Here is a 25477-nt window from a genome sequence, read left to right as displayed (position 1 = left end):
CTACGTCAGCCGATGTGACATAACTGACATTACATGACTGAATCAAGCTAAAAAATGACACATCAGCCCAATTGAATGGGTCTTCTAAATAACTTTTTCATATAAAGTTTAGTAATTCATTAAGTCGTTCTAAAATACATATGGTCACCAAGCTTTTAATTTATAATTTTAATTTTTTTTTTTAATTATCTCAGACGTTTTAAAATAGTGGTAAAACTGTAGAAGTGATTCGATACTTCTCATAGAGTCATAATGGTAGTACGAGATTTCAATTCACAGAGAAAGCAGTTAAAATGGAGCCTCCAGTGCCAGCGCATCCTGTCTTGCCCAAACACACTGAGCTCTCACCGGAGCAGTTTGCGTTCCTGGAGGAACATTTCCGGGCCCGTGAAGATCTGCTTGTCGGAGCTCCTCATGTCTTGGCAGCACTCAATGAACGCTGCGCCGATCTGGACGCCGATCTCCTCCACCTCGGAAGAGACCTGGCCAATCGCGCCGTTTCCTGGATCTCTCGCTCCTTCGCGGCCAGGACCTCCATTCACCATCTCAATCTTAAGATTGAGAATCTCAGCCTCCGCTGTGCTCCACGTTGGTCACTGCCTCTCTGTACTGTTAACTATACAGTTTGATTTGAACTTTTGAATAAATTTTACAATTGGGTCTAATTTTTTTTTTTTTGGGATTGTAGATGGGGTGGGTTCCAAGGTATGGGCTGAAGAGCTGCCTCAGCTTGCTAAGAAAGTAAGGCAAATAGAGGGTATTCACAATTATGTTGGTGAGTTATGAATTTTATGTATCTATTTGAAAGATAAAGTGCTGTTTTTGTGGGAATGAATGTGATCAACTTTGTCAAATCCCGTAATTCCAAACGATTATGATGCTAGATTATTTATGGGTTTCAAATTTGAAATTGTGGGTATGCGTCATGAGACAGAGGCGAAGACAGAGACGTTTAATGTCTTTACTTCCACCTCTTTTCTTCTTAGTAAATGGTGTATGTCTTTCTTTCTTGCCATGCATACCTGTCGGACAAAACATGTTCATCGTGATTGATTTTGTTGTCTAATTCATTTGCCCAAATTTTGTTTCTTTTTTTTTGGGGTTACCGAGCGAGATGCTTTTAGAATATATGATTGAAATATCATCTCCTATACTTTAGGTAATCATATTTGATTTTGTCTTCACGTATGATACTCGTATTTTTTCACCTATCTCAATTCTTAATTTGTACTGTAAATCAAGCAATAAGAGCAAAAATGTAGTCAGTGTCTAACACTGAATCACCCGTAAATACTTTGTCTCTGTTTCTTTATTTCCTTTCATTTTCTCTTTATCATCATGTATTTCTTCAGTAGCGAAGCTTATCTTCATAAATATTTCAGAGACTGCTCTACGATTGGAAGCTCTGGTTGGGGATCTTGAAGATGCTGTTTTCCGCGTCATGAATCGGCATTCCGGGACTTTGTTCTCAGCAAAGGTTTCAAATTCATCAATTGCTTCTAAATGGTTTCGCCACTCCTGCTTGCATGTTCAAATGGTAGATTGGTTGATGGGTCCCAAAATGTTGAACATGAATATGTTTTTGGAATGCAGGACTCTGGACCAAAGCAAGAGAAGTTGCTTCAAGCCATAAAAGCCATGAATGATATTGAAAAATTATTGATCAACATTGGGAAATTCCAGCCTCAGTGGTGTAATCTTTTGAAATCTGTTGATGCTAGAGTAGATAAAATTTTGGGTGCTCTCAGGCCACAAGTTTTTGCAGATCACCGAGCTGTTCTTGCTTCCCTTGGTTGGCCACCAAAACTTTTGACATCTAAAACCGAAAGCATACAAATATCTGGCATCCCTAACCCTCTAGGTCTGATGCAAGGAGACAAAAGAGAGAGTTATTCTCATAGCTTTGTCGCTCTTTGCGCTTTACAGCATCTGCAGAAACAAAGGGAAGAGCGACAGTTTAATCTTTTAGGAAGAAAGGAGTACAATATGCAGCTCTGGGCCATTGATGAATTGGTATCTCCTATTGCATCCCGGATGGAGTACCACTTTGCGAAATGGGTTGATCAGCCTGAGTTTATCTTTGCTCTTGTGTATAAAGTTACACGGGATTTTATCGTGGGAGTGGATGATGTGTTGCAGCCTTTGATTGATAGAGCAAGATTGGTAAGTTGTAGTGCTAAAGAAGCTTGGCTTTCTGCAATGATCCAAATGCTGTCTGGGTTTTTAGCAAAGAACATTTTCTCTGGTCTTGCTGAAAGATACAGGGAAATACATATGAAATCTGAAGTTATGACTTCATGGCTTCATCTGATAGACCTCATAGTTGCTTTTGATAAACGGATGCAATCGCTTGTAAATTTGGAAACATGTCTCTTCCTGGCAGAGTCTGAAAAGTATGAAGGGCTTTCAAGAGGCATGTCAGTATTAATGATATTCTGTGATAGGCCTGATTGGCTAAAGATTTGGGCAAAGATAGAGCTCAGGGTTGCTTGTAAGAAGCTAAAAGCAGAACTGAAAGATGAGAGAGCTTGGATAATTGATAACAAACATGGATCTGCATTGCACATCAATACAAACACTGAGCAATATCTTCTTTCTACTAGAGAAGACCATAAAGCTCCATCCATTGCAGAATCTGCCCTTAAAATTTCATGGGAATTGATTGAGCGATGTCAAACTCTGCCAGCCACATTACCACGTCTACAATTTATCAGATCAGCTGCAGTCAAATTCCTCTGGTACTTTTTTGAAGTACTCCTTTTGCGGTTCCAGAGGACCGAATTCCCTCCTGAATATTCTAATGATGATGCATTGATCAGATTATGCGGATTAATTAATGCTGCCAGATACGTGGAATCAAAACTGCAAGAATGGAGTGATGATGTGGAGATTCTCGAGATGAGAATTGCTGAAAATGATTCTAATCATCATGACAAAGATGAAAGTATTGACAACAGTTGCTTCTTTGTAGAAGAAATAGAAAACTTATCTGAGTTTGAGACCAATTGGCTTATGGAGATAATTGCTGTTATTCTTCGCGAATTTGAGAATCTTTCCTTGGAATATGTCCAAAATAAGGAAAATTTTGAGCAAGAGCTAGCAGCTTTAACTCCAGTTAGATTATCGGCAACCATGGATCTACCTGTATCAACTGATTTTGTTGAAGCATTAGACGTTCTTAGAAGTCAGCTGAATGTTTTGAAAACGAGTCTCAATCCAAGAGACTTCTTGGATTTATGGAGAAGTGTTGCTGAAGGGCTTGACCATTTCGTTTCTTGCAGCAGTCTCACAAGTAAGATTCAATTTTCTGACTGTGGGGTGAGTCAGTTTGAAACTGATATGCAAGCATTGTTATGTATTTTTCAGCCGTTTTGTGCTCGGCCCCAAGCATTTTTCCCATGTATTAAAGAGACTCTTAAGCTGTTAAATATGAACAAGGGAGAGGTAAGGCATTTGCGGGTGGTTTTATCCACTGGTGAAAATGGAATGAAATGCTTGCATGTTCATGGAATTTCCCACCTCCCTTTTGATCAAGTTGATAAACTTTTGAGGAACAGGAAGTTTGGAACTTGATATTCACAAGGATTATTTATCTATTTTCCTTCGAGCTTGTTGTAGTTAGATTTGGTTGGTACTTTCTTTATATTATTATTAAATTTACCAATGCTTGTTTGAATGCATCTGAATCAAATGGTATACAAAAAGATCACAGTAAACTTGAGATACTCCTCCCATTATGATTTTTACTGTTTATGAACTGGTAATGGAGATTCATTCCACCAACAGATGAGCATGCAAAGAAAGAATAAGATGTTAGTGTGGAGAAGAGGGAGGTGATGTTGAAAGATGATAAACTGAGTTGGAGTAGATAGTTTTTTCACCCATCACTCGAGGCTTTGCTATCACTGGTGGGGGTGGATAACCAAGGTGAAGCAATACAAACAGAAAGACAGAATCACCAATTATTTTTTTGGTGGCATGGATGGGGCAATAAAATTATAAAGCAGGTGAGTTGGCCCCAAATTCCTAAAATTATTGCGCAGCTAAATTGGCCATCATATGGAACCCCTCAAGTATATATTAGAATATATTTTTAACCTTAATCATACAATTAATTAAGTGGTCCAAACATCCTTCCCCTTGGACAATGTCACCTCCCCCAGAGAATTAGAATGAGAAAAATTTACATATTCTTTCAAACTATTACCTAATTGCGACAATGTCTTTTCAAATTATTAAAAATTATCAATGTCTCTAAAGGCCAACAAAAAGATAAAAATGACCTAATATTTTTTTTTTCAATAAGACAAAATACACCTATAAATTCAAAAATAAAAAAGAAAAACTAAAAATAATAATAATAATAATAAAATAGTTTTTTTTAGAAATTTTTATTTTTATTAAGAGTATTTTTTTGGCCTTGAAGGACATTGACAATTTTATGTTACAATCTAAAATTTAGGAGGACATTATCAATTAGGTCGTAGTTTGAGGGAGTGTGAACTTTTCCTAATTAGAATTCTTTGAATTCTAGAAGTCCTATGTATTTTATGGTATATAATCATTGTTTTTCGTATTAAATAGTGAAGATTATATTACTTAGTGTGCATTATTTTTATTAATTTGATATCTACAACATTAGTATTTATTATTATGTGTTATTATAATTTTAAAAATACAAAATAGAATTAAAAAAAAAAATTGATTATTTAAATAACGATTGATGTTCCAAGAATTATACATTATGCAATTCTTTTTCTTCTTTATTCCTCTACCAGCCGCCTCCAATTTTTGTAAGTTTAGAATTTATCTTTCACATGTATTGTATATAATTGTTCCCGTCTTTTAAAGGTAACAATTCATGTTTACGTTACAAGTTCACATCGTGTCAAAATATGAGATAAATGGATTAGACATTCAATTCTTAATTTGTTAACTTTTTATTGAGTTCTTGTTGAGCTCATGGATCGTATAAAAAATTACAAGTCTTAATATTATGTGTCGAATTCAAATTATATTAAAATATAAATATAAAATTATATAAATGAATATTAACCCGATCCATTTACTTAAACGCTTTAAACCTATCCGACCATATTTCATTACCAATTCACTTTGTTTGGATACCCATATGGGTTATGTTATCATCAGTATGAGGAATTCAGAATCAGTGTCTTCTTCTTCTTCTTCTTCTGCTGCCTGATGAAGAAGAAGACGATCAAGCAAGCCAAGCTTATTAACAACAAAAATTAGATTAATAATAGCAATAAGCATAGACCTCTACAACTTTGGTAGTTGGAAATCTAAATCCAAATCCGAAATCCCCAAGAATGCTTTCACTGAAACATGTAGCAAAATCTAGGGCCTTGCTCTCCCCAATTGTTATCCTAATCTCCACCTCTCCGACAACCTCTTCCTTGTCCCTACATCCCCATTTGTATTATTACTACGCAGCATCGTTTTCCTCGGCCTCAACCAACAGCAATCCATTCCTACATGCTTCCCCCGATCTTTTGGTCTCCTCCTTCAAGGACTGGTTCAAGCGCCGCGACAACGTCCTTTTGGATCAAATCTTCGCCATCTTAGGCACCCAGGTCGACGACGACTTGGCCTCGAGCCGCGCCGCCGACCTCACGCTCTCTCAGCTCGGCCTGCGCCTCTCCGAGGCCTTCGTGTTGGAGGTTCTGAGCTACGGCAAAGACGTGCTCGCCTGCATCAAGTTCTTCGACTGGGCTGGCCGCCAGCCGGGCTTCTACCACACCCGCGCCACCTTCAACGCCATATTGAAGATCCTCTCCAAGGCCGAGCTCATGTCCCTCATGCTGGACTTCCTCGATAACTACAGGAGGCAACGCTACCTTCACAGGGTTCGCTTCCACGACACTTTAGTGATGGGTTATGCTGTTGCGGGTAAGCCCGAAGTTGCGCTCCAACTGTTTGCTAAAATGCGGTTTCAAGGTCTTGACTTGGATTCTTTTGCTTATCACGTGCTTTTGAATGCTTTGGTGGAGGAGAGTTGTTTCGACGCGGTTGAGGTCATTCTCAAGCAGATTCAGATGAGGGGTTTGGAGAGTGAGATCACGCATTCGATTAAGGTGAAGTGTTACTGGAAGCAGAATCGGTTGGACGAGGCTGAAGCTTTCTTGCGCGGGTTGGTGAGTCAAGGACGGGATACGAATGGCCATGTAGTGAGCGTGCTCTTGGATGCATTTTGTAAGAATAATATGTTCGAGAAAGCAGGGAAGTTGGTGGAGGAGTTTCAGGAGTCGGGGATGGTGCCAATGGAGCAAGCGTATGGAGTGTGGATAAGGGATCTTGCTCAGGCTGGGAGGTTGAGCGAAGCTTTGGAGTTCCTGCGGAGCAAGAAGTCATTGGAAGGGTATGTTCCTGAAGTGTTCCGGTACAATGTTTTGATATGTCGGCTTTTGAGGGAGAACCGGCTCGAGGAGTTGTGCGATTTGCTGATGGAAATGAAGGAGGGTCAGATATGCCCTGACAAGGTCACCATGAATGCTGCATTGTGTTTTTTTTGTAAAGCTGGGATGGTGGATGTTGCGCTTGAGTTGTACAAATTGAGGTCTGAATTTTCGCTCTCTCCTAATTGCATGGCTTATAACTATTTGATCAATACTCTGTGTGGTGATGGAAGCATTGATGAAGCGTATTCCGTGTTGAAGAATTCTATTGACCAAGGTTATTTCCCTGGTAGAAAAACGTTTTCTATACTTGCAGATGCTTTGTGCAGAGAAGGAAAGCTTGATAAGATGAAGGACTTGGTCCTTGTTGCCTTGGAGAGGAATGTTATGCCAAGCACTTCCACATACGACAAGTTTATATCTGCTTTGTGTAGGGGTAGGAGGGTAGAAGATGGGTATTTGATACACGGGGAACTCAACAGAATAAATAAAGTTAGTAAAAAGAATACTTACTTTAACTTGATACACGGTTTTAACAAGTCGAACAGGGGAGATATTGCAGCTAGGCTTCTTATTGAGATGCAAGAAAAGGGTTACATCCCGACTCGAGCCTTGTTCAGAGCTGTTATTCATTGTCTGTGTGATATGGAAAATCCGGAAAAGCAGTTTCTTAATTTGTTGGAGATGCAGTTGTCTCATCACGAACCCAATTGTCAGATTTACAACTTCTTTATTGATGGAGCTGGGCATGCCAAAAAGCCTGAGCTGGCTAGAGAAGTATTTGAGATGATGAGGAGAAGTGGGATTGAGCCCAATGTGAGTTCTGACATTCTTATGTTGCAGAGTTATATAAGGAGTGAAAGAATTGCAGATGCTTTGAATTTCTTCACTGATTTGCGCCAGAGAAGAAGGATTGGGAGAAAAATAACCAATTCCATGATTGTTGGTCTCTGCAAAGTGAACAAGGTGAATATTGCATTGGATTTCATGAGGGAAATGAGGAATAATGGAGTGGTTCCAAGCGCTGAATCTTACGAGTATCTCATAAAGCTGTTGTGCTCTAGTGGAGAGTATGATACGGTGATAAATCTTATTGATGAATTGGAGAAAGTTGGGCGCCAGATAACTTCTTTTATGGGCAATGTACTTTTGCTGCACTCTTTGAAGAGCCGAGAGCTTTATGACACTTGGGTTCGTTGGAGGGAGGTGCAGGATAATAAATCTTCTCGTACTTCAATTCTTGGGCTGCTGGTTGGTGCATTTTCTGGCCGAGTTAGAGTTAGCCAAGACATTGAGAACTTGGAAGAAGTGGTTGAAAAGTGCTTCCCGCTTGACACATACACATACAATATGTTGTTGAGAAGGCTATGCATGAGGGAGATGGACCTTGCTTGTGAGTTGTTCAATCGAATGTGTCAGAAAGGGTATGAACCTAATCGATGGACTTATGACACCTTAGTGCATGGCTTTTTCAAACATGGGAGGAAAGCTGAGGCTAAGAGGTGGGTAGAAGAGATGTTCCGAAGAGGGTTTGATCCATCCGAGCGTACCCTGCAATTCATTTAGTGAGTATTTTCGTCTACCAGTTTTGCCATATTTGTTTTGTTGCTTTAAAACTAAAATCTCATTATGATTGAAGCGGTGATTAGAAAGAATAAGGTCACTAAAACTAAGAAGATACCTCTTCATGTTCTATTGATCAGAAGCTGGCTTAGAATTCTATTTATAAGGGCCTAAGGCTCTATTTGATATCCTCATATCTCATATCCATATGGACATGCACTTCAGTGGGAGCATCTCACCAACTGTTAATAATCCCTTTATATTTTTACAAATAGTATCCTGTAGCTACTTGATTTTAAAGATGAGAAAATATATATATATATTTTGAGAACTCTGTGTGCTTTTTCGGATTTTACATTTTAAACCTTAATTTTTAATTTAACCAATTTAATATATGAGTTTACAAAGATTTTAAATATAAGACTAATACTCATTTTTTATTCAAATAAATAGCAACAATGTTATGAAACTATCATTATGTCTTTCCTACTAATAAAGTAATAATTTCAACATAATTAGGAAAAGGGCCTCCTGATGCAGTATTTGGCAAACTAATTTGATTTTTAATTTTTATTTATTTTTTTTTATAAAGAGGCTTGGTTGTTTTTTCTTTTAGGTTAAATGCACCTCTGGTCCTTAAGTTTTGGAAACCTTATTTTTTAGCCATTGAGTTTCAATTTGCATCACAGATGATACCTCAATTTTGGAAAAAGACCGAATTAGTACCTCGGTTAAGTTTTCCGTCCAAAAGCTAACGGCCCGCCACGTGTCAACCCCTGAAGATTGACATGTGTTGTAGGTTCGGCCACCCCCAGGCCGGCCAGTTTGGGGATGGTCGAACCACCCTCGTGGCCCATGGGGGGTGGTTCGGCCACCCCATGGTAGAAATAATAATTAAAAAAAAAAAAATCAAGGGTTTTGGCCCATTGGGGTGGTCCGGCCACCCTAAGGGCAAAAACGCTTCAATTTTTTTTTTTTAATATTTTTTTAATTTTATAATTAATTTTAATGATTTTTTTTTTTTTTTTTTTTTTTTTGTAATTTGTTATATTGTGACATATGTCAACCCTCACATGGCGGACCGTTAGTTTTTGGACGGAAAACTTAATCGAGGTACTAATTCGGTTTTTTCGCAAAATTGAGGTATCATCTGTGATGCGAATTGAAACTCAATAACTAAAAAATAAAGTTTCTAAAACTCAGGGACTATAGGCGTGTTTAACCATTTTCTTTTTGGGTCAGGCTTATTAGTAAGACATTATAAAAGGAGATATCTTGATATCTCGAGCAGGTGGAAAACATGTTATACGTCAAATTAATTTGAGAAACAGACCATTCAGTTCCACCGAGGGCTCAACTGGCAACTGGCATGAGTGTCGTTAGCTACTGTCGTGTTTTAATGCCGACTCCCTCTTAGTGATAGGCATTGATAGACTTCTAAAGTCTTCTATTGAGCACGCATGTTAAGCTAATGTGAGTCTTCTTAGTAGTCTTACCAAATTTTATTAGTCAAAATAGTTAAAAATCATTTTTTTCTATTTTGGTGAGCCATTTTTTTAAAGAACTCTCAGCATCCTTAAAAATAATATTTTTTCAGATTTCTTTATTCTTTCCCTATTGCCACAAAAAATCCTAGGTCTTTGGTCATTAAGAAAACAGCACTTCAGACAATCATTCTAACAAATAACCCACAACTCAAGAATGGCTCCAAGGAGAAACGGTAATGGGGCTTACTTGTGATTTTCCGAGCAACAAAAACAGACAGTTGAATCAAAATGAACATATAGAGATAGTTTGGAAAGTTGCCGAATTGCGAAAGTTGAATAGATCTTATTTGAATGATAAATGTGAGCCTTCAAATCTGTTGAAATTCCACAACTCCGGATGGAAGGACTGCTATTTCAGAATCAATTTTTGTAGGTGAAAGCAAAGGCATAGGAATCCTGGAAGTAGGAGTTGGGAGAAAGAAAATGGTGCGTGAGAGTTGGGAGAAGAAAATGGAAGAAAGAACGGAAAAAAGTGGTGTTGTACTAACTGATTCGTGTGAGAAAAAAAAGAGATAAATGACAATTTTTATAGTCTTTTAATGATTTGGTGAGTGAACAGTATTCACCATGGTTAAAGTAGTGAGGTTGCTGAGAGTGATTTTTGTGTGTTTTCATCAAATTGCATCACCAAAATAGCTAAAAAGTTATTTGATAGGGCAACTAGGAATGCTGTTAGGCCAGGAAAAAAGAATTGGTAACAAAAAAAAAAAAAAAAAGAAGGAGAAGAAAGTAGGCTGAACTAATAAAAATCATTAAAGGAGTATTAAGAGCAATGAGCCAATCATGAACGTAATCTCTAAATTATTAGCATTGTAGAAATCATACAACGATTTCAAAATATGAAAACTCGTCGAGGAGAATTGAATAAATTAATGTTAGGCACGAACAAATAAATTTTAAGTTAATTTATATGTTTTAAGTGATAATTACATTTTTTTTTTTTGAATAGTTTATTTATTTCGTTAGTTATGATCTTTAATATTTTTAAATAATTTTTGTTTAACTCCATCTTTTAATCTTGCTCCCTACGAACAATTTTTTTAGCTCCGTGTGTGTCCCAACTTGTGGCTTGCCCAACTAAGGGGTGGCTCATGGTCACCTTGTTTATTTTTATTTTTTTAAAAAGAAAAAATAAAAATATTTAAAAACAAGAAGGGCAGAATAGTATTTTTAAAGTCATTTTTGTTATCAATTGAAAGAAAATAGTTAGAAGTCTTAAATTCAAAATTTGCATACACACTCATGTATTAAATGGGTCAAATTAAAGATCTACAAAGTTTACATAATTTTGGTGAGAATGAATAATTTTATATCATACTTTGACTAGTGACTAGTGACAATAAATTAGCGAGAGTGAATTTGAAAGGGCGTATGAACAAGATGAAAGCAAGAGATGTGTGAGAGCTTGTGTATTTGTGACGTGGACCACTTTACCTTTCATAGAGGTTTTTCGTCTTTTAACGGACAAGCGGGCTCAACTAGGCAAGTGTCGAAGGTGAAGGGGGACCCATATAGAAAGTGGCGCATCTTTGTGAATTCATTCCTTCAAATATTGTCTCCAACAGCTCCTCGCCCTTATCGACTGGATTCGCGCAAGTCTTAGATGAGCATGTCAATAAATTGGTGGATATAATTCCTTCCTTATAGAATTGTTACCGTTTGGAACATATGCAAAGGGAAGGGTACGTTCTAGTGCATCATTTGCATATGTTGTTTGGTGAGCCAAGGTGCTGCGTCAAAAAGAATGCAAACTCAAGTGCAGACTTTCACAAGTAATAAATTCTCGGTAAATATGAGGTCGATTTATAGGGAACGGTGGATATTAAATAAAATTCATGTTATTATGCAAAAAAGTAAATTGAATTGATTTTGTTGTTTTTTCATTAAAAAGTAGAGCAATAGAGAGATGGTAAACTAAAATTAAATTAACTAAATAAAAATAGAATTAGAGAAAATTAATGGGAAACGCTAAGGTTTCAGAGATTCACCTAGCATTATATTACTTATTCCAAAGACATTTTTTTTAACTCAACTAAGCAGAAAATAAACTCTCATAATCAGAAGATAGAACAATTAGGCATGAATCCGATATAAAATAAATTGAACATGGGTTGGTTGATAATTTGATTTCAAAAACATTTTACGAAAATCCGTTTGGGTGTTGGATTTTTGAATAAGAATAATATTCTGAATCTGTTTGCGAATTTCGAGACAATAAAAATGTGTTTGGATGTTGAATAGAATTCAAATTCTTTATAAATTTGTGTTTGGGTGTTGAATTTTTTTAGATTGAAAAAAAGTGTTTTTTAATGATAAGAAGTTATTGGAAATGATTGGATTGCATGAAAAGTTGTGTATAATGATTGGTGTTAAATTTTAGAATAATTGCACCACTGGTCCCTGGGATATGTCATAATCACGAATCATTCCCTATGGTTTAAAAAGTTCATGGAAGATCCTTGTGGTAAACTATAATTACAAATCGATTCCTAGAGTTAAATTTCATTTAAAATTTTGATAGATTTTGTTAAATGTCACGTCAGCGCCACATCAAACCAATAAGATGGTGACACGTCCATCTTAATAAAAAATATATAAATTTATTAAAAAATAAATAAAAAAAATTATTTTAAAAAAAAAAAAAAAACAAAAAACAAAAAAGGGAAAGGTTGGCAAAAAAAATAAGTTTATTTATTTATTTTTAATAAATTTATAATTTTTTATTCATATGGATACATGTCGTCATCTTATTGGTTTGATGTGGCGCTGACTTGACATTTAACAGAATCTGTCAAATTTTTTAACAGAATTTGACTTCAGAGATCGATTTGTAATTATAGTTTACCACAAGGACATTCTATGAACTTTTTAAACCATAGAGAATGATTTGTAATTATGGCATACCCTTAGGACCAGTAGTGTAATTATCCCTAAAATTTTTGAGATCGGAAAAAAAATATGTTTTTAAATGGTAGGGAATGATTAGATTATATGAAAAATTATGTATAATGATTGGTGTTATGAAAATTAATGTTGATAATGAATGAAATAATCATGACATTTGTATATTGACATTTGAATATTTAAATCTGGGTTTTATTCGGGTTTTTATTCAGATTGGACGTGGGTTTCCGAGTTTTTAAATAAAACCCGATTAGAATATTAAAAAAGTTTCGAACCAAACAGTTTATTTCTATAAAATAAAATTAAGACACCAGAAGGAGCAATTAAATTCTTGGTGTTGATCTTTTTTAATTTCCAAGTACATGCAATCCCATAAAGGGCAAAAGGCGTATCAATACCAGGTAGGATTGGTTTTATGTATCACTACTCCTATTTGTGATTAGGATGTCTCCTAACATGAGGAAAATACATTCATGAATTTTTGCCATCTCTTACTTTTAATAATAAATGCTATTCAATTTGAAAACAATTATTCAGATTTGACATAAATAGAGTACTTCAGAATTTTAGAAGATCTTGATAGCGTGTGAGATACAATGAATTAAACAAGTATTATGAATTTTTTATTTTTTTTCTAAAAATGATAAATGTTAAAGTTAGAAGAAATGTTTCTTTGTATTCTGACATTTATCTCCCGTATATTTTTGCTGAGTTGGCATACTCCATCTACTATTGGACAAGAGGTAACAAAAGATAGAAACCATACATTTCTCTTCTTTTCTTTTCTTTCTTTTTTTTAATTAAGAGTGGATGGAGCATGCCAACTCAGCGAAGATGTACGCGAGATAAACGCCAAAATGCAAAAAAAAATTCTCGTAAGTAAAAGAATTTGAATAATTTAACTAAAAAACAAATGTGGATCCTCCTTAGGTTATAGATGTGACAAATAATAGGGGCAATATTCCCATTAAGGAAACACAATCTAGTACTGATCCGGTTAAGGAATATTCCCTTTTTTTAAGGAAACACAATCTAGTACTGATCCGGTTAAGGAAACAAATTAAGTCCACGAATATGAATATAAATACCCAACCGCATGCAGGAAGGCCAAGTCCAAAAGCTTTTTGCAGTTGTGAAGGACAAAGATGGCCAAGTTATGTGCTTCCTTTTACTTGCTGCTACTCATATTCATCTCAGGTATGCTTGATTAACTGAGGGGTATTTTTTTTTTATTTTGTTTATATATATACATACATATGTATGTACGGCTTAATTAATTAATTAATTAATTTGTTTTGTTGGTATTAATTTGCAGTGAAAACAATGGTTCCAACTGTGAATGCCAAATGTCAACTAGCAGTAATTGGCGGTGGTTGTCCTGATACCAGAGCATGCCTTGAGACATGTCGTCCTTGTTACCGGGGTTACGGGATAATCTCGGTATTCTGCCGCCCTGCCGGTGGAGGAATTCCATTCGATGAATGTATTTGTGTGTTTAAGAATGGAGCCCCTTGCAACCCAATTGGTCCTCCAAGATGTCCCAAACCTCCTGCTGCTATATTTATCAATGACACTAGTACTGTGTAAGACCAATGCTTAAAACGCATCAATAAAGATCTTTTGCATGTGGAATATATGATATGACCAATATAAGTGCTACCACATCCTAGCTTGCCCAACTGCCAACTAACTTTTAACATGTTTGAGGTCCAATCAGAAATCTTGAGATTGATGCATCAATGTATAATATAATACCTATGAACTTGAACTATATATAAGTTCTCTGTACAATTTGGGCATATAATCTGTTTAAATTCTCAACGTTTGGACAAAGATTGATTCAAAAGTAGTTTCTAATGCCTATAAATGTGTATTAGCAAACAGTTTCAGACTCTGCCCGAGCATCATCTTTCTTTCTTTCTAATCAATTTCAGCGTGTACATAATCGACGAACACAAAGTTCTTTTGTAGTTCGTGCGAAGCAAAAGCCAAGCCAGCACTAACAAGTGCAAGCCCGGCCAAGAAAATCCGTAATTTTATATCGGAAGGAATCCCGACTGTCGCACAGAAAAGCACCGTTGCACCAATTAGAAACTTCTGCAATGCCTGGAATGATGTATAAGCTCTTCTACACGACGAACACTTGAGAGTGTGCTGCTCGAATCTATCCAACATCTGCGCATTACAATGAAAACAGAAAACTAACAAATCAGTAACAACATCAATGTATCCTGTAGGATGTGCTGACATGTTACGATATTCTTTTTATTGGTGGGATTAAGGGGACATTATAAAACATATAATACAATACATATGCATATATGTATTTGTGCGTGTATGTTTTGAAACTATTTCATGTACTTTCAGAAATATGTCTATTTTCTTGTTCTTCAGAACTTTTTTTTTTTAAAAAAAAAAAAAAAAAAAAAAAAAAGGAAATGACAAGAGGGTCAGTGACAATAAGCTTCTCACACCTGACGTTTTGATAGAACTGTTGATGGTATAGGTTGTTGGTTGCTCATGCCAAACCACTCAGGCTGGCTGTTGCCGTGTCGTCTCAGCCAATTTCGAAATGCCAAGACAAAGCAATCTGCTTGGGTAGGTGTAAATGTGATGTTTGTATACTGCTTATTAACATCAGAAGAACCCTCCATTGTCTTTGAAAGAAAGACCTTCTCTTGACCCTGAAGGACAATCATGTCACCATCGTACACCTTATTTGAAGTCCAATGCTCATGCCATCTAGGAACCACCTAACACCACCACATACATGAGAGCAACTCAATATACAAGGATAAAATCATATTCAAAAAGGAAAAGAAAAATCAGATATTGATTTCAAACTCACTTTGAAGGCAAGATTTAGCATTACTCAGTTATTAAACAAATGGAATTTTCGTTAAAATGAATAACTTGAAGTTGAAAAATAAGCAAACAATGGGGAATGAAAGAAAGTAAGATGAGCTGCTTGAAATTTTAATGCAGACGTACACAACTAACTAAATCTAAAGAACTGCACATCCCAACACAAATTTGCTTCTATGTGCACAACGGCGTGTGTGTGTGTGTGGATGTATGTGGGTGCGTGGATAGTTGACTCCTAGAAATATAATGGCAGATATAACCTCATATGCTTAGCACCAAAAGATCCTTCTCAAGTAAAGCTGATTTCATGCATCAAACAAACATTAAAAATTTTAAATTTTAAAAAAATTAAAAAAATTAAAAATTAAAAATAAAAAGAAAAAGAAAAAGAAAAAAAGAAAAAGAAGAAACAGGTGAATATATATGAAATAAGGACTCAATATATCTAGTAGTATCTCGTATCCATGAATATTGGAAATCATGGACATGCCTTTGGAAGATGTCCAAGAAACAACAGCAACCTTTTATCCTCCACCGTTGGGAGGCAATCACAAAGCTAAATCAAGCAAACCATACTGTATTTCACCTACACATCCTTTAATTTAATTTTATTTTATTTTTTTTTTATTATTATTATTATTATTATTTGTTTTTGGGCTAAGCCTGCACATCCTTATAAAAGCTAGAGCTAAAGAAGTAAGGAAATTCATCAGTCAAGAGTAAGGAAATTCTATAAGCACCCCCCTTCATCTTATAAAGAAAATTATTCTTGGTCAGCATTTTAGATGGAGTAAAAGACAAATTGATCAGCTTAAACCTCATAATATGGGAGCAGAGCTCTTGAGTCACTTCCCAGATAATGTTAGCCATATCTTATCATTCAAAATTGACCTGATTGAAAGGAGGTGTCTATACCACAAGAAGCAACTCTAAAACAAGAACCAGCCGAGGTTTAATTTTTTTCAGAAGAGGACATGATGAAACATACAAAGTTTGCTAAAATTGATAAGAAGCAATTTTCATAATTTACATGAGAAAATAGCAAGCTATAGTCAGATCATAACTAAAAGAGAGAAATCATCAGAATACACATCTTACTGCTGTCAAATTATAAGTTACATAAGAAGACTGCTCAAAGAGTTCTTACCTGCCACCAGGCAGGCCCCGGCATCGTGAACTGGAAGAAGTTTCTAGCACTACAAACAATAGATCGGGTCTTCCCAGGTGCCATTGGCACATTGAAGGAACAAATCCATATTATCCATCTTTGATCACCAACTATAGGAAGCTTTGTGTCTATTTCTATTCTGTAAAAAATCAATGCAAGCATGGTTAGGATTCAGATATGTGTAAAAGAAATATAACAATTCTCTAGAATCTAGGAATAGAAAATGATATCCCGGGAAACTGATTTCAATAGGGCAAGAAACTATATTATAGATTTTAACTTGACTAGGTATCAGAACAACTTAGTCCTCTAAATAGACTTTGCATGGGGTCATGAATTAGGGATACACAAAAGAATACAAAAACTCCTCTAGTGCATCTCATATTGATCTCAAACAGAAGGTTCCACTTGGCTTAGCTACTAAGCCTCTTGATGTCAGGACCTGGGATCAACTCCCAGGCTATGTCTTGTCGTGTAGCCTATAGGTGTTACAATCACTGCCCTAAAAGCCAATCTAGAACTTGACATTATTTTAAAAAAAAAAAAAAAAACTGTTTTATTTAGAGAATAATAATATTTTATTTGAAAAGTTATAATTTGTAAGATAAATTGAAGTCCCCAAATTATATTGTATGTAGTTTAGGTGTATTGAGTGTAACTCATGCACACAAGATCTAAATTACAAATTCTTTATAACTTTTAAACTTGAGTTCATAGTCAGAGATATATTTAGACATTTTATCTGATAAGGCTATAATATATAAACTATTATGTGATAGAATGGCTTGTTTTGGCCATTGAAGTGGAAACTTCTAGTTAGTATGTTAGTGCAGTTCTAATTGCTTTGATTTTCCAACGAGTGAAATCTTGCATAGTCAATATCTCGGTATATTTAGTAACTAACATTGGGGATCGTTGGAATACTTATACTCAATATGGACTCTATAGTTTCGAAGAGTGATATAGATATCTCCTTGAGGTGATTTAATGGAATTGATCATTTAAGTTCAAACTTGTTAATTTTAGCAAAAATTTTTTACAAAAGTAAATACTCTTAAAGATTCATTTCTTTGATGGGAAGTGTTCATGATGATTATGTAATTAAATTGGGACTAAAGGATTAAGATAGAATTGGATAAAGTTGACAGTAAATTAAAGTACCTTATCCCATATATGGATATCTCACGAAAGAGTCTATTTACAGGCTTCTAGTAGAATAATGAGCTCTTTTGTAATTACATAAATCCTAGAGTATACTTATAATTTTATAGTAGAATAATTTAGAATTAACAGGACTTCGAAGGGGTTATAAGATAAACAGAAACTGCATGCTTACTAGATCTAGGATTTGTGTCTCCTTTAGGTTCCTTCCCTAATTCTACAAATTCCCTATTATAGAGTGGTCGGCCACACACTAGTTCTACATATATTTTCAACATGATTGAGAGAGGAAAAAAAATAAAGAAAGAAAGAAGAAGAACCCACACTCTTTTAGCTGGCCACAAAGGAGGGGAACAATAGGTCCAATGCTTACTAATGGGACAAAAGGAACATATTTATATCAAACTTTAACAGCAAGCCTTTATGGGTAGTCTTGAGGTATTGACATTCATCTGTGTTGAAGAATCCTCCCTTGATGCTTAAAGCTCACATATTTCTTTTCTCAAATACGTGTTAGTGATGCTTAAAACTTGTATAATGAAACTAAGAAGCTGCTCAAGATTCCTATGCGACGACATACAAGAATCATAGGCATGAGATTCTGTTAGTATCACACAAACAAACACTATCAAGTATGAGAAGTATGTAGTCACATCCAAGATCTATGCAGCTTTGACTGCTTAAGTAAGACTGATGAACTTACTTATTGATATAATAACAAGGTGCAATAAACTCAGCAGTGATCCGTGGGTTCCCATCATTCGCTCCAGCAAAGCCCCAGTGACCACTAGACTCTAACTTAAAAGGCAAAGGCTTGGCTCTATCTCTCCTTCCTGTAACCTGTAGAGCAACTTATCCTTTAAGCAACATGGAAAGTCCTTCCATTATAGCCAATGGCTAAGAATGGGGTGGTGGATGATGTCTAGGGTCCAAGTCCCCTTGGGTGTATGAGTAAATCTACCAAGAAAAGAAAAACACTTATCCAATACAACAAGTGCAAACATCTACCACCGTTCCTTATCTAACTAGTTCCACTACAATATTCATGTCGAAGAAGATTGCCAACCATAGAAGTGCTGGTATTTTCAAAAACTCATGAACCATTGATCAAGAAGAAAAGCACAAAGCGATCAAGTAAGAAAGCAACAATCCCACATATATACAGAGTCATAACTCAGACTGATGAGCTTAAGTATAGAGCGTCAGATTTACCACAGGCACATACAACTTCCAACAATAAGCCAATTGATTTCTGCCCTTACAACCAGAGTTGACTTACTGTTCAGGCTTTAAAAAGAATTAGAAGCAAAAAAGGTTCCATCTAGATAGCCTTGTTGTCTGCAGTAATATTAGGATAAAGAGAAGCTTAACCATGATCACTCATCCAAATACAGCCAAGCTGTTACCTTTGTTTCATCATTGCTATTTCATGAACAGTCAGTTCATTAAAAGCACATATCCACGATGAGAGTCAGGTTTGATCATACTTTTTTTCATTAATATTTGATTTTTAAAATGGCAAAGCATCGGAATGGACACAAACACTTGCAAAGGGCAGCATTGCAATTTAACATTTCCCAAGCCACATAAAGTCATCCACTAATATGTGCAACAAACGACCAATATTTTATTAAATTAAACGTATATACCTTGTGATGAGCAAAATCAATGTGGGAAGGATCAGAGACATTCTCCATGAGGGTATCATAGCCATAGAACAGATCCCGCTGAATCGTCACTGATGAAAACTCAGGTTTATCAAAGTCATCTGGCAGCCTACATAACATCACAAGTTTATCAAAATATTCATTACAACGAATTATATCCAACAACTATGAAGATTAAAGATATCATTATGAACCCCTATCATCAACTTCAATGACTAGATGAACATAAAATATTATAAAGAAACTGTATAATTAAAGTGAATCAATGACCTGGGAGGCTTGGTAGCACGAGCTCTTTCCAAGCCATTCTTATCCGGCCAAACAAAGAGCAGGCCTTGAGACTGCATTGTAGGAAGCCTTGTAGCGCACGCTCTCGGAGACTGAAGAGCACGAGCTTCAGGACCTTCGGGTGAAGCCTGAGGGATTCTAACACAAGATCCGCGCCCATCAAATGACCAACCGTGGTATGAACACTGCAAGTTGCCGCCTTCATCAATCCGCCCTTCCTACAAACCATTTAAACTTATTAGGATCATAAAAACCCTTCCAGAACCCAATTCCTCACTCGTTTGTTGAAATTTTACAAGAATTCATTCAATCACTGAATTTTACATATTCTATTACTGCGGGACCCAATCAAGCACGATTTCCTTCTAAAAAAAATAAAAAATAAAAACCCTCCATTTGGCAATGAATAAAATAAATATTTATTTATTTATTTTATTCATTCATTTGTCAAAAACCGAATAAAGGGTGAGCTTCAAAACATCGTTTCCCTGTTCAAATTTTCCTCAATTTTCTTAGCAAACAAAGAGATCCCGACTTCAATTGGAGCGTAAAAAGTAAGGAGAAAAGAAAAAAAAAAAAGTTACAGATAAAGGGGCGAGGCGGTGGGGGCATTTGTCGTCGAGAGCAACCCATTCACGGGTAGCCCTGTCGAACCAGAGCACGAGATCTCTACCCAGAAGCTGAAATGGGGTTGGGAAGCGAGGGTCCAAATCTTCAATCAACGAAACAGGGTACCAGTGATCCCTCCAAGAGAACTTGGAACTAGACGAGCTTTCCTCACCGTGCTCATCCACAACTTCTTCTTCTTCTTCTTCTTGATTCTCATAAGACGTTGGTGTAGCTGGAGGAGCAGCTACACGTGGAAGAGAAAGATTTCTACTGGGTGATTTTCTTGAAGAGAGGCTTGGGGTATTATTGGTGGAGATGAAGGGAAGGGCGGTGGTCTTGAGGGCTTTATTGGTCGGTGATGACGGTGATGATAATGTAACAATTGAAGCAGAAGCAGAGGCCAGGAGTAGCGCTGCCATTGCTATTGGATTCTTTCAAAACTTTATCACACACAGAGAGAGAGAGAGAGAGAGAGAGAGAGAGAGAGGGTTGCGCTGCTTTTGCTCTTGGAGGCTGGTCTAGAGCTTTGCGTGCAAGTTTGAAATGGCTGTGTACTTGTCTGTGTGTGCGCGCGCGTGAGAGAGAGAGAGAGAGAGAGAGAGAGAGAGAGCTGTGTCTCTTTGGGCTTCTTCCAGAAGTGAAACTGAGTCCCAAGGGAGTCGTCCACACTCAACATCGTTAGCAACACGTGGCGACGGCACGGCCAAAAGGAGCTTAACGGTAAATTCTTAGTAATTCTAAAACTCTCCCGGCGTCCCTAAAAAATGAAATGAAATGAAATGTCTTCTAAAATTACTATTTAATTGAAATTTAGTAATGATTAATTATAAATTTAATAATAATAATGAAAAAAAAAAAAAAAACCTTCTAGCATTGCTCGTAAATTCCGAAGAAAAAGTTGAAGAAAAATAAGATTTATTTTTTCATCATATCCATGTTTTATTTTCTCACTTTTAAAAATCGCTTGTTTGAATGTCATTTTCTTAATAGTTGTCCAAATCTCATTGGCTTATCTTCGTAAGCAATTAGGTTTTGGCAGCAAAATATGACGTCCACAATTTTGAGGGACGTTGCTACTAGGAAGATCAATTAAATGACAAAATTGCCCACAAGGAATTGGAAATCTATGCTCTGTACTAGTCCTCTAACCCCAGTGGCATTTAGGGCAAAGCCGTTATTGGATTTCTTTCACCACGTCAAGTTTTGCACGAGCTCGATTGCAGAAACTGTTGCCGCCCAAAGAAAAAAAACGAGAGCGAATTGCCACGCAGAGGCATTTTCATGGCTTTTTGCCATAATTTTCTTCTCATTGTGGATCCTTAAAAAAGTTGTCTCATGGTCATGGATAAGGCTTCTTACGTACACAAATTTTCTCCAAACTGGGTTGTGATTGCATTTTTATTTGGCTCCAGTCTGGAATCATTAACGGCTTAATACTTTTCCAGTTTTCCCCCCCTTTTTTTCTTGTTTCCCCAGTCTTGCATTGTAGGGCTGCTGAAAAGTCCAACTTAAAAAGGTTGGTTCCATTGAACTGAGCAAAATAAAACCCTCGGTCATGTTTCACCACTTAGTATGATCGATCTTAACTTCATACACAAATTTGATCAAAATCGAACGAGGGACAAAAAAAGGTTCAAGCCCTCAACAGGGGTTGGCTGATTGGGTGCTGCAATGTTGTATATCAACAGACAGATATACCACAAGTCCACAAGCCAAACTTTTGTTTCTAGCAGGAACATGGAACAACATTGCAGCAGGAACATCAAGAAAGTTTGGCTAGAAACAAATGTTTTGGTGATTAACCCACACAACAGACAGATATACCACAAGTCCACAAGCCAAACTTTTGTTTCCAGCAGGAACAGGGAACAACATTGCAGCACCCAATCAGCCAGCCCTGTTGAGGGCTTGAACCTTTATTTGTCCCTCGTTGGGAGAAAAACAAATGAAATTTATTTTGTGTTCAAATTGAAGCATAAAATCTATATCAGAAGATGGTCTATCTCATACATATATCTTTTCCCCTATCAGTCCCAAATACAAAGGAAATCTCATACACTGGAGTACCTTCACAATATAAATCATTTCTTCGGGTAAGTTCGATGGTCAGGTCCAACATCACGCGAGCCAGTGTTTATATACGGCCCTCGGAAAGTTGCCTGTGGTGGCAGTGGCTTTGATGGGTCAATAACAGGCTTTCTTGATGATCTGAATAATAGAAACCATGTTATTCCAACTGACGCAATAGAATACAAACCTGCACAGTATATACCTTAAAAATAGCAGTTTACTTACGCCATGTAAAAGGGAAATGCCAAGCCTGCACCTGCAAAAGCTACTAAGCCAGTGGCAACAAAGATATTGCGTGTTCTCGACATGGAGGTTACTATAGCAAATTAAAAGTATGACCTGAAAAAATGACCAGGAAATTAAATCTCTGTTACAACTAATGCATCCACCAAACAAACTTCCTAATCAAACAAATACAAAACAATGCCACAGATAAGAAAGCTGGGTCTTCAATTAGACTGCATAGCATGCTATAAAATGTATAACAGTAAAAAATTGTATACGTAAGACATATGAGTAATATTATTTAGTAAACTATTATACGACTATCATACAATTGAAATGACGTGGCACTAAAAATTAACCTTTGGATCAATACGAGCTTGTAAAAAATAAAAATCAAGAACTAAATTTCACTGCCACATCATCAAGTTGTATGGCAGTCGTATAGCAGTCAACTAAATAGTATTTCCAAAGAGTCAAGACATATACAACAGCAACCCATTACTGGCTTTTCTCTGACATGCAATCCCTGCCCCTGCTTATGAAGATTCTAACTTCTGAGAAATAATGTGTGCATAAATCTTCAGCTTTAACCAAGATCACTAGGCAAAGAAAGAAGAGAAAGCACTAAAATTTATAGCGCTAGAATGTGTAATGAGCTAACGTGATGATCCAGCTGATAGTCTGCACCAAGGGCCAATACATGTGGCAGCATTATGTTGCTTGTTGCAGGATTTTTTCCAAAAATTAGTCGCTAATTATAGTGTTCTACTACCCGCATTAATTCCAGAGAACCTCTCTAATCTAGAAAATCATTGAACATGATCAATATCAAATTGCTGCAAGGAGACCAGAAGACTAAGATACAATAACATTATGAAAATCAGCAAAGAATCTAATTCAAACTATATGAGCTAAAACACCCACAGATTATACCTCCTCCAAGAAAAAAAAAATTATCCCAACAAAAATTCTCGCCGCAACAATTACGACTTAACAAAAAAAAAACTAACTTCGAAAAAATGATGGCACTAAGAACAAAAATCATAGAACGAAATAGCACTGAGCATATTTTCAATTGATAAAGGAAAATCATTTAATCAACAAACCCTAATTTTAAACACGCAATACGCTCTTCAATTTGGAAATGAAAAGGTAAAATTTCAGAGAGTTGAACGAATCTGATAAACCCTAACGGGAAACGACACCGCACTAAGCATATTAAATCACGAATGAGTTACCTCATGTGAATTATATGAGCTCCGAAAATTTTTGAGTCACTTCGACCGGTTGAGATGCTCGGCGAGTTGAGGCTCTGCTAGTTCTGAGTCGGATCGGCCAGACTCGGGAAGTATGATAATCAGTAATCACCAAATTTATATGAAAAAAGATAAAAAAAAATTGGGCAACTGGATCGCGCGTGCTAGAGGCATGACAACAGTCACAGACTCACTACACCCTCTCTCTTTTTTTTCTTTTTCTTTTTTCCTTTTTTTTTCTTCTTTTCTTCTTTTATTTTTTTTTTTTTTTTTTTTTTTATTTTACATGTTCAAATAAGAGGAGAAGGGGGATTCGAAATAATGACCTCCTCTTTATAAGGCGTGGCCTCCGGCTGATTGAACTATCCCTTAGAAACTTTTCTTTTATGGCTCTTATAATCTATTTGGGTTTACGATTTCAAAATGTGCGATTTAAAAATATACAATTTGAAAACATGACTTTTAAAAATGTAGTTAATCGTTTAGCATATCGCAATTTAATCTTTAAAATTGTGCATTTTTTTTAAAAAAATCTCATTGCTTGTAATTTGAAAAAAACAAATTTTCTATATTTTCGAATTATAATTTTTTTAAAAAAACGTAATTCCAAATAATTTATTTTTTATAATTTAATTTAAAATTATATTTCTTTTATCTACAAAATCGTAATGCCAACGCACCCCTTTTATGGATGGCACAAAGAATAAATCGTGTAACGTGTTATAGGCTGATTTTAATCCCCAAAAGTAAACGACATATTTGTTTACTTTCTCAAAATAACAATTTATTTTTAGATTAACTACAAGTAATTTAATGTGCTGTTTCTATTAAAAAATATTTAAATAAAAAATAAAAAATAAAAGGAGGAAAAATTTCACTTACTCCCCAAAGTGTACGGGTTTTACAATCTTAATCTCAAATTATCAAAATTTGTAATGTCAATATCCCATGTTTTAATTTTTTTTAATTTCACCCTTACCATTATAGTTTAGGGTTAAATCAAACAAATTTATTTTGATCATTTTGGTATCCTCCAATAGGATTTAACATAAAATCTTAATAGAATGATGAAATTAAAAGATGTTGAAACATGGAATACTGATATTGTAAATTTTGATAATTCGAAGTTACAATTGGAAGACCCTTAACACTTCGGTGATAAGTGAAGTTTTTCAAACAAAAAAAAAAAAAAAAAAGCACAAAATTGAGAAAACAAGACATTAGCTTTCTATTTTGCCTACTAAACATACCATGATTATTGATACAAACCTCATATATAATTCACTTTTAAAAATTGGCTTACAAAGAAAGTGTGTCCAAAAGTTAATATACACGAGATTAAGATCGCACTTAAGTTATGTAGGAGACTTAAAATCATAACATATTATCACGCTCTCCAATCGATGTCTACAACAGCCCACTTTATCGATACTAACCCGATAATAACTATTTCTCTTTTTGTGGCTTTACTCATCTGTTAGTATTCAATAACTTAACATTATACTCATACATAATACCAAGACATTTTAATTCAGCCTATAAATCACCCCCTCTAAGACTCAGCCATAAAGTCGTAATTCATTCAATCTCATACTCGAATGCTATAATAGCAAATGATACAAACTTGAAATAAAGCTCACCATTAAAAATTGATTTGTGAAGGAAATGTATTTAAGAACTTATATACACATGGCTAAAGTATACTTAAGACATTTAGAATTATAACAAATAACCAAAG

The 25477-nt window shown here is 35.7% G+C and overlaps 5 protein-coding genes across 6 annotated transcripts; 3 read left to right on the top strand and 2 right to left on the bottom strand.

The window, feature by feature from the left end:
* The first annotated feature begins 256 nt into the window (after positions 1 to 256).
* On the top strand, positions 257 to 3621 carry LOC133878578 (RINT1-like protein MAG2L). Of its 2 annotated transcripts, none has more exons than XM_062317146.1 (4): positions 257 to 588; positions 689 to 775; positions 1383 to 1477; positions 1594 to 3621. In XM_062317146.1, the coding sequence occupies exons 1-4, from the start codon at positions 294 to 296 to the stop codon at positions 3571 to 3573; spliced, it is 2457 nt and encodes an 818-aa protein (XP_062173130.1). In that variant the 5' UTR covers positions 257 to 293; the 3' UTR covers positions 3574 to 3621. The 2 variants fall into 2 exon arrangements, with proteins under 2 accessions (XP_062173130.1, XP_062173131.1); XM_062317147.1 differs by having other exon boundaries at positions 1383 to 1528.
* A 1509-nt stretch (positions 3622 to 5130) lies between these two features.
* Positions 5131 to 8169, top strand: LOC133878161 (pentatricopeptide repeat-containing protein At1g71210, mitochondrial). The gene has a single exon (XM_062316669.1). It carries the CDS (start codon positions 5331 to 5333, stop codon positions 7980 to 7982), a length of 2652 nt encoding a protein of 883 aa, XP_062172653.1. The 5' UTR covers positions 5131 to 5330; the 3' UTR covers positions 7983 to 8169.
* A 5082-nt stretch (positions 8170 to 13251) lies between these two features.
* On the top strand, positions 13252 to 14019 carry LOC133878645 (uncharacterized). Its single transcript, XM_062317220.1, has 2 exons — positions 13252 to 13627; positions 13746 to 14019. The coding sequence occupies exons 1-2, from the start codon at positions 13576 to 13578 to the stop codon at positions 14015 to 14017; spliced, it is 324 nt and encodes a 107-aa protein (XP_062173204.1). The 5' UTR covers positions 13252 to 13575; the 3' UTR covers positions 14018 to 14019.
* Positions 14020 to 14036: 17 nt separating this feature from the next.
* LOC133878644 (pheophorbide a oxygenase, chloroplastic) lies at positions 14037 to 20812 on the bottom strand. Its single transcript, XM_062317218.1, has 7 exons — positions 20164 to 20812; positions 19562 to 19797; positions 19274 to 19400; positions 18328 to 18464; positions 16443 to 16602; positions 14905 to 15183; positions 14037 to 14605 (listed from the first exon to the last, which is right to left on the bottom strand). The coding sequence occupies exons 1-7, from the start codon at positions 20605 to 20607 to the stop codon at positions 14351 to 14353; spliced, it is 1638 nt and encodes a 545-aa protein (XP_062173202.1). The 5' UTR covers positions 20608 to 20812; the 3' UTR covers positions 14037 to 14350.
* Positions 20813 to 22134: 1322 nt separating this feature from the next.
* On the bottom strand, positions 22135 to 23879 carry LOC133878324 (uncharacterized). Its single transcript, XM_062316853.1, has 3 exons — positions 23722 to 23879; positions 22484 to 22597; positions 22135 to 22396 (listed from the first exon to the last, which is right to left on the bottom strand). The coding sequence occupies exons 2-3, from the start codon at positions 22564 to 22566 to the stop codon at positions 22270 to 22272; spliced, it is 210 nt and encodes a 69-aa protein (XP_062172837.1). The 5' UTR covers positions 22567 to 22597; positions 23722 to 23879; the 3' UTR covers positions 22135 to 22269.
* Positions 23880 to 25477: the final 1598 nt, after the last annotated feature.

The sequence above is a fragment of the Alnus glutinosa genome, chromosome 9 (assembly GCF_958979055.1).
Source record: "Alnus glutinosa chromosome 9, dhAlnGlut1.1, whole genome shotgun sequence".
Lineage (NCBI taxonomy): Eukaryota > Viridiplantae > Streptophyta > Magnoliopsida > Fagales > Betulaceae > Alnus > Alnus glutinosa.
This window is presented reverse-complemented; position numbering and strand designations above follow the sequence as displayed.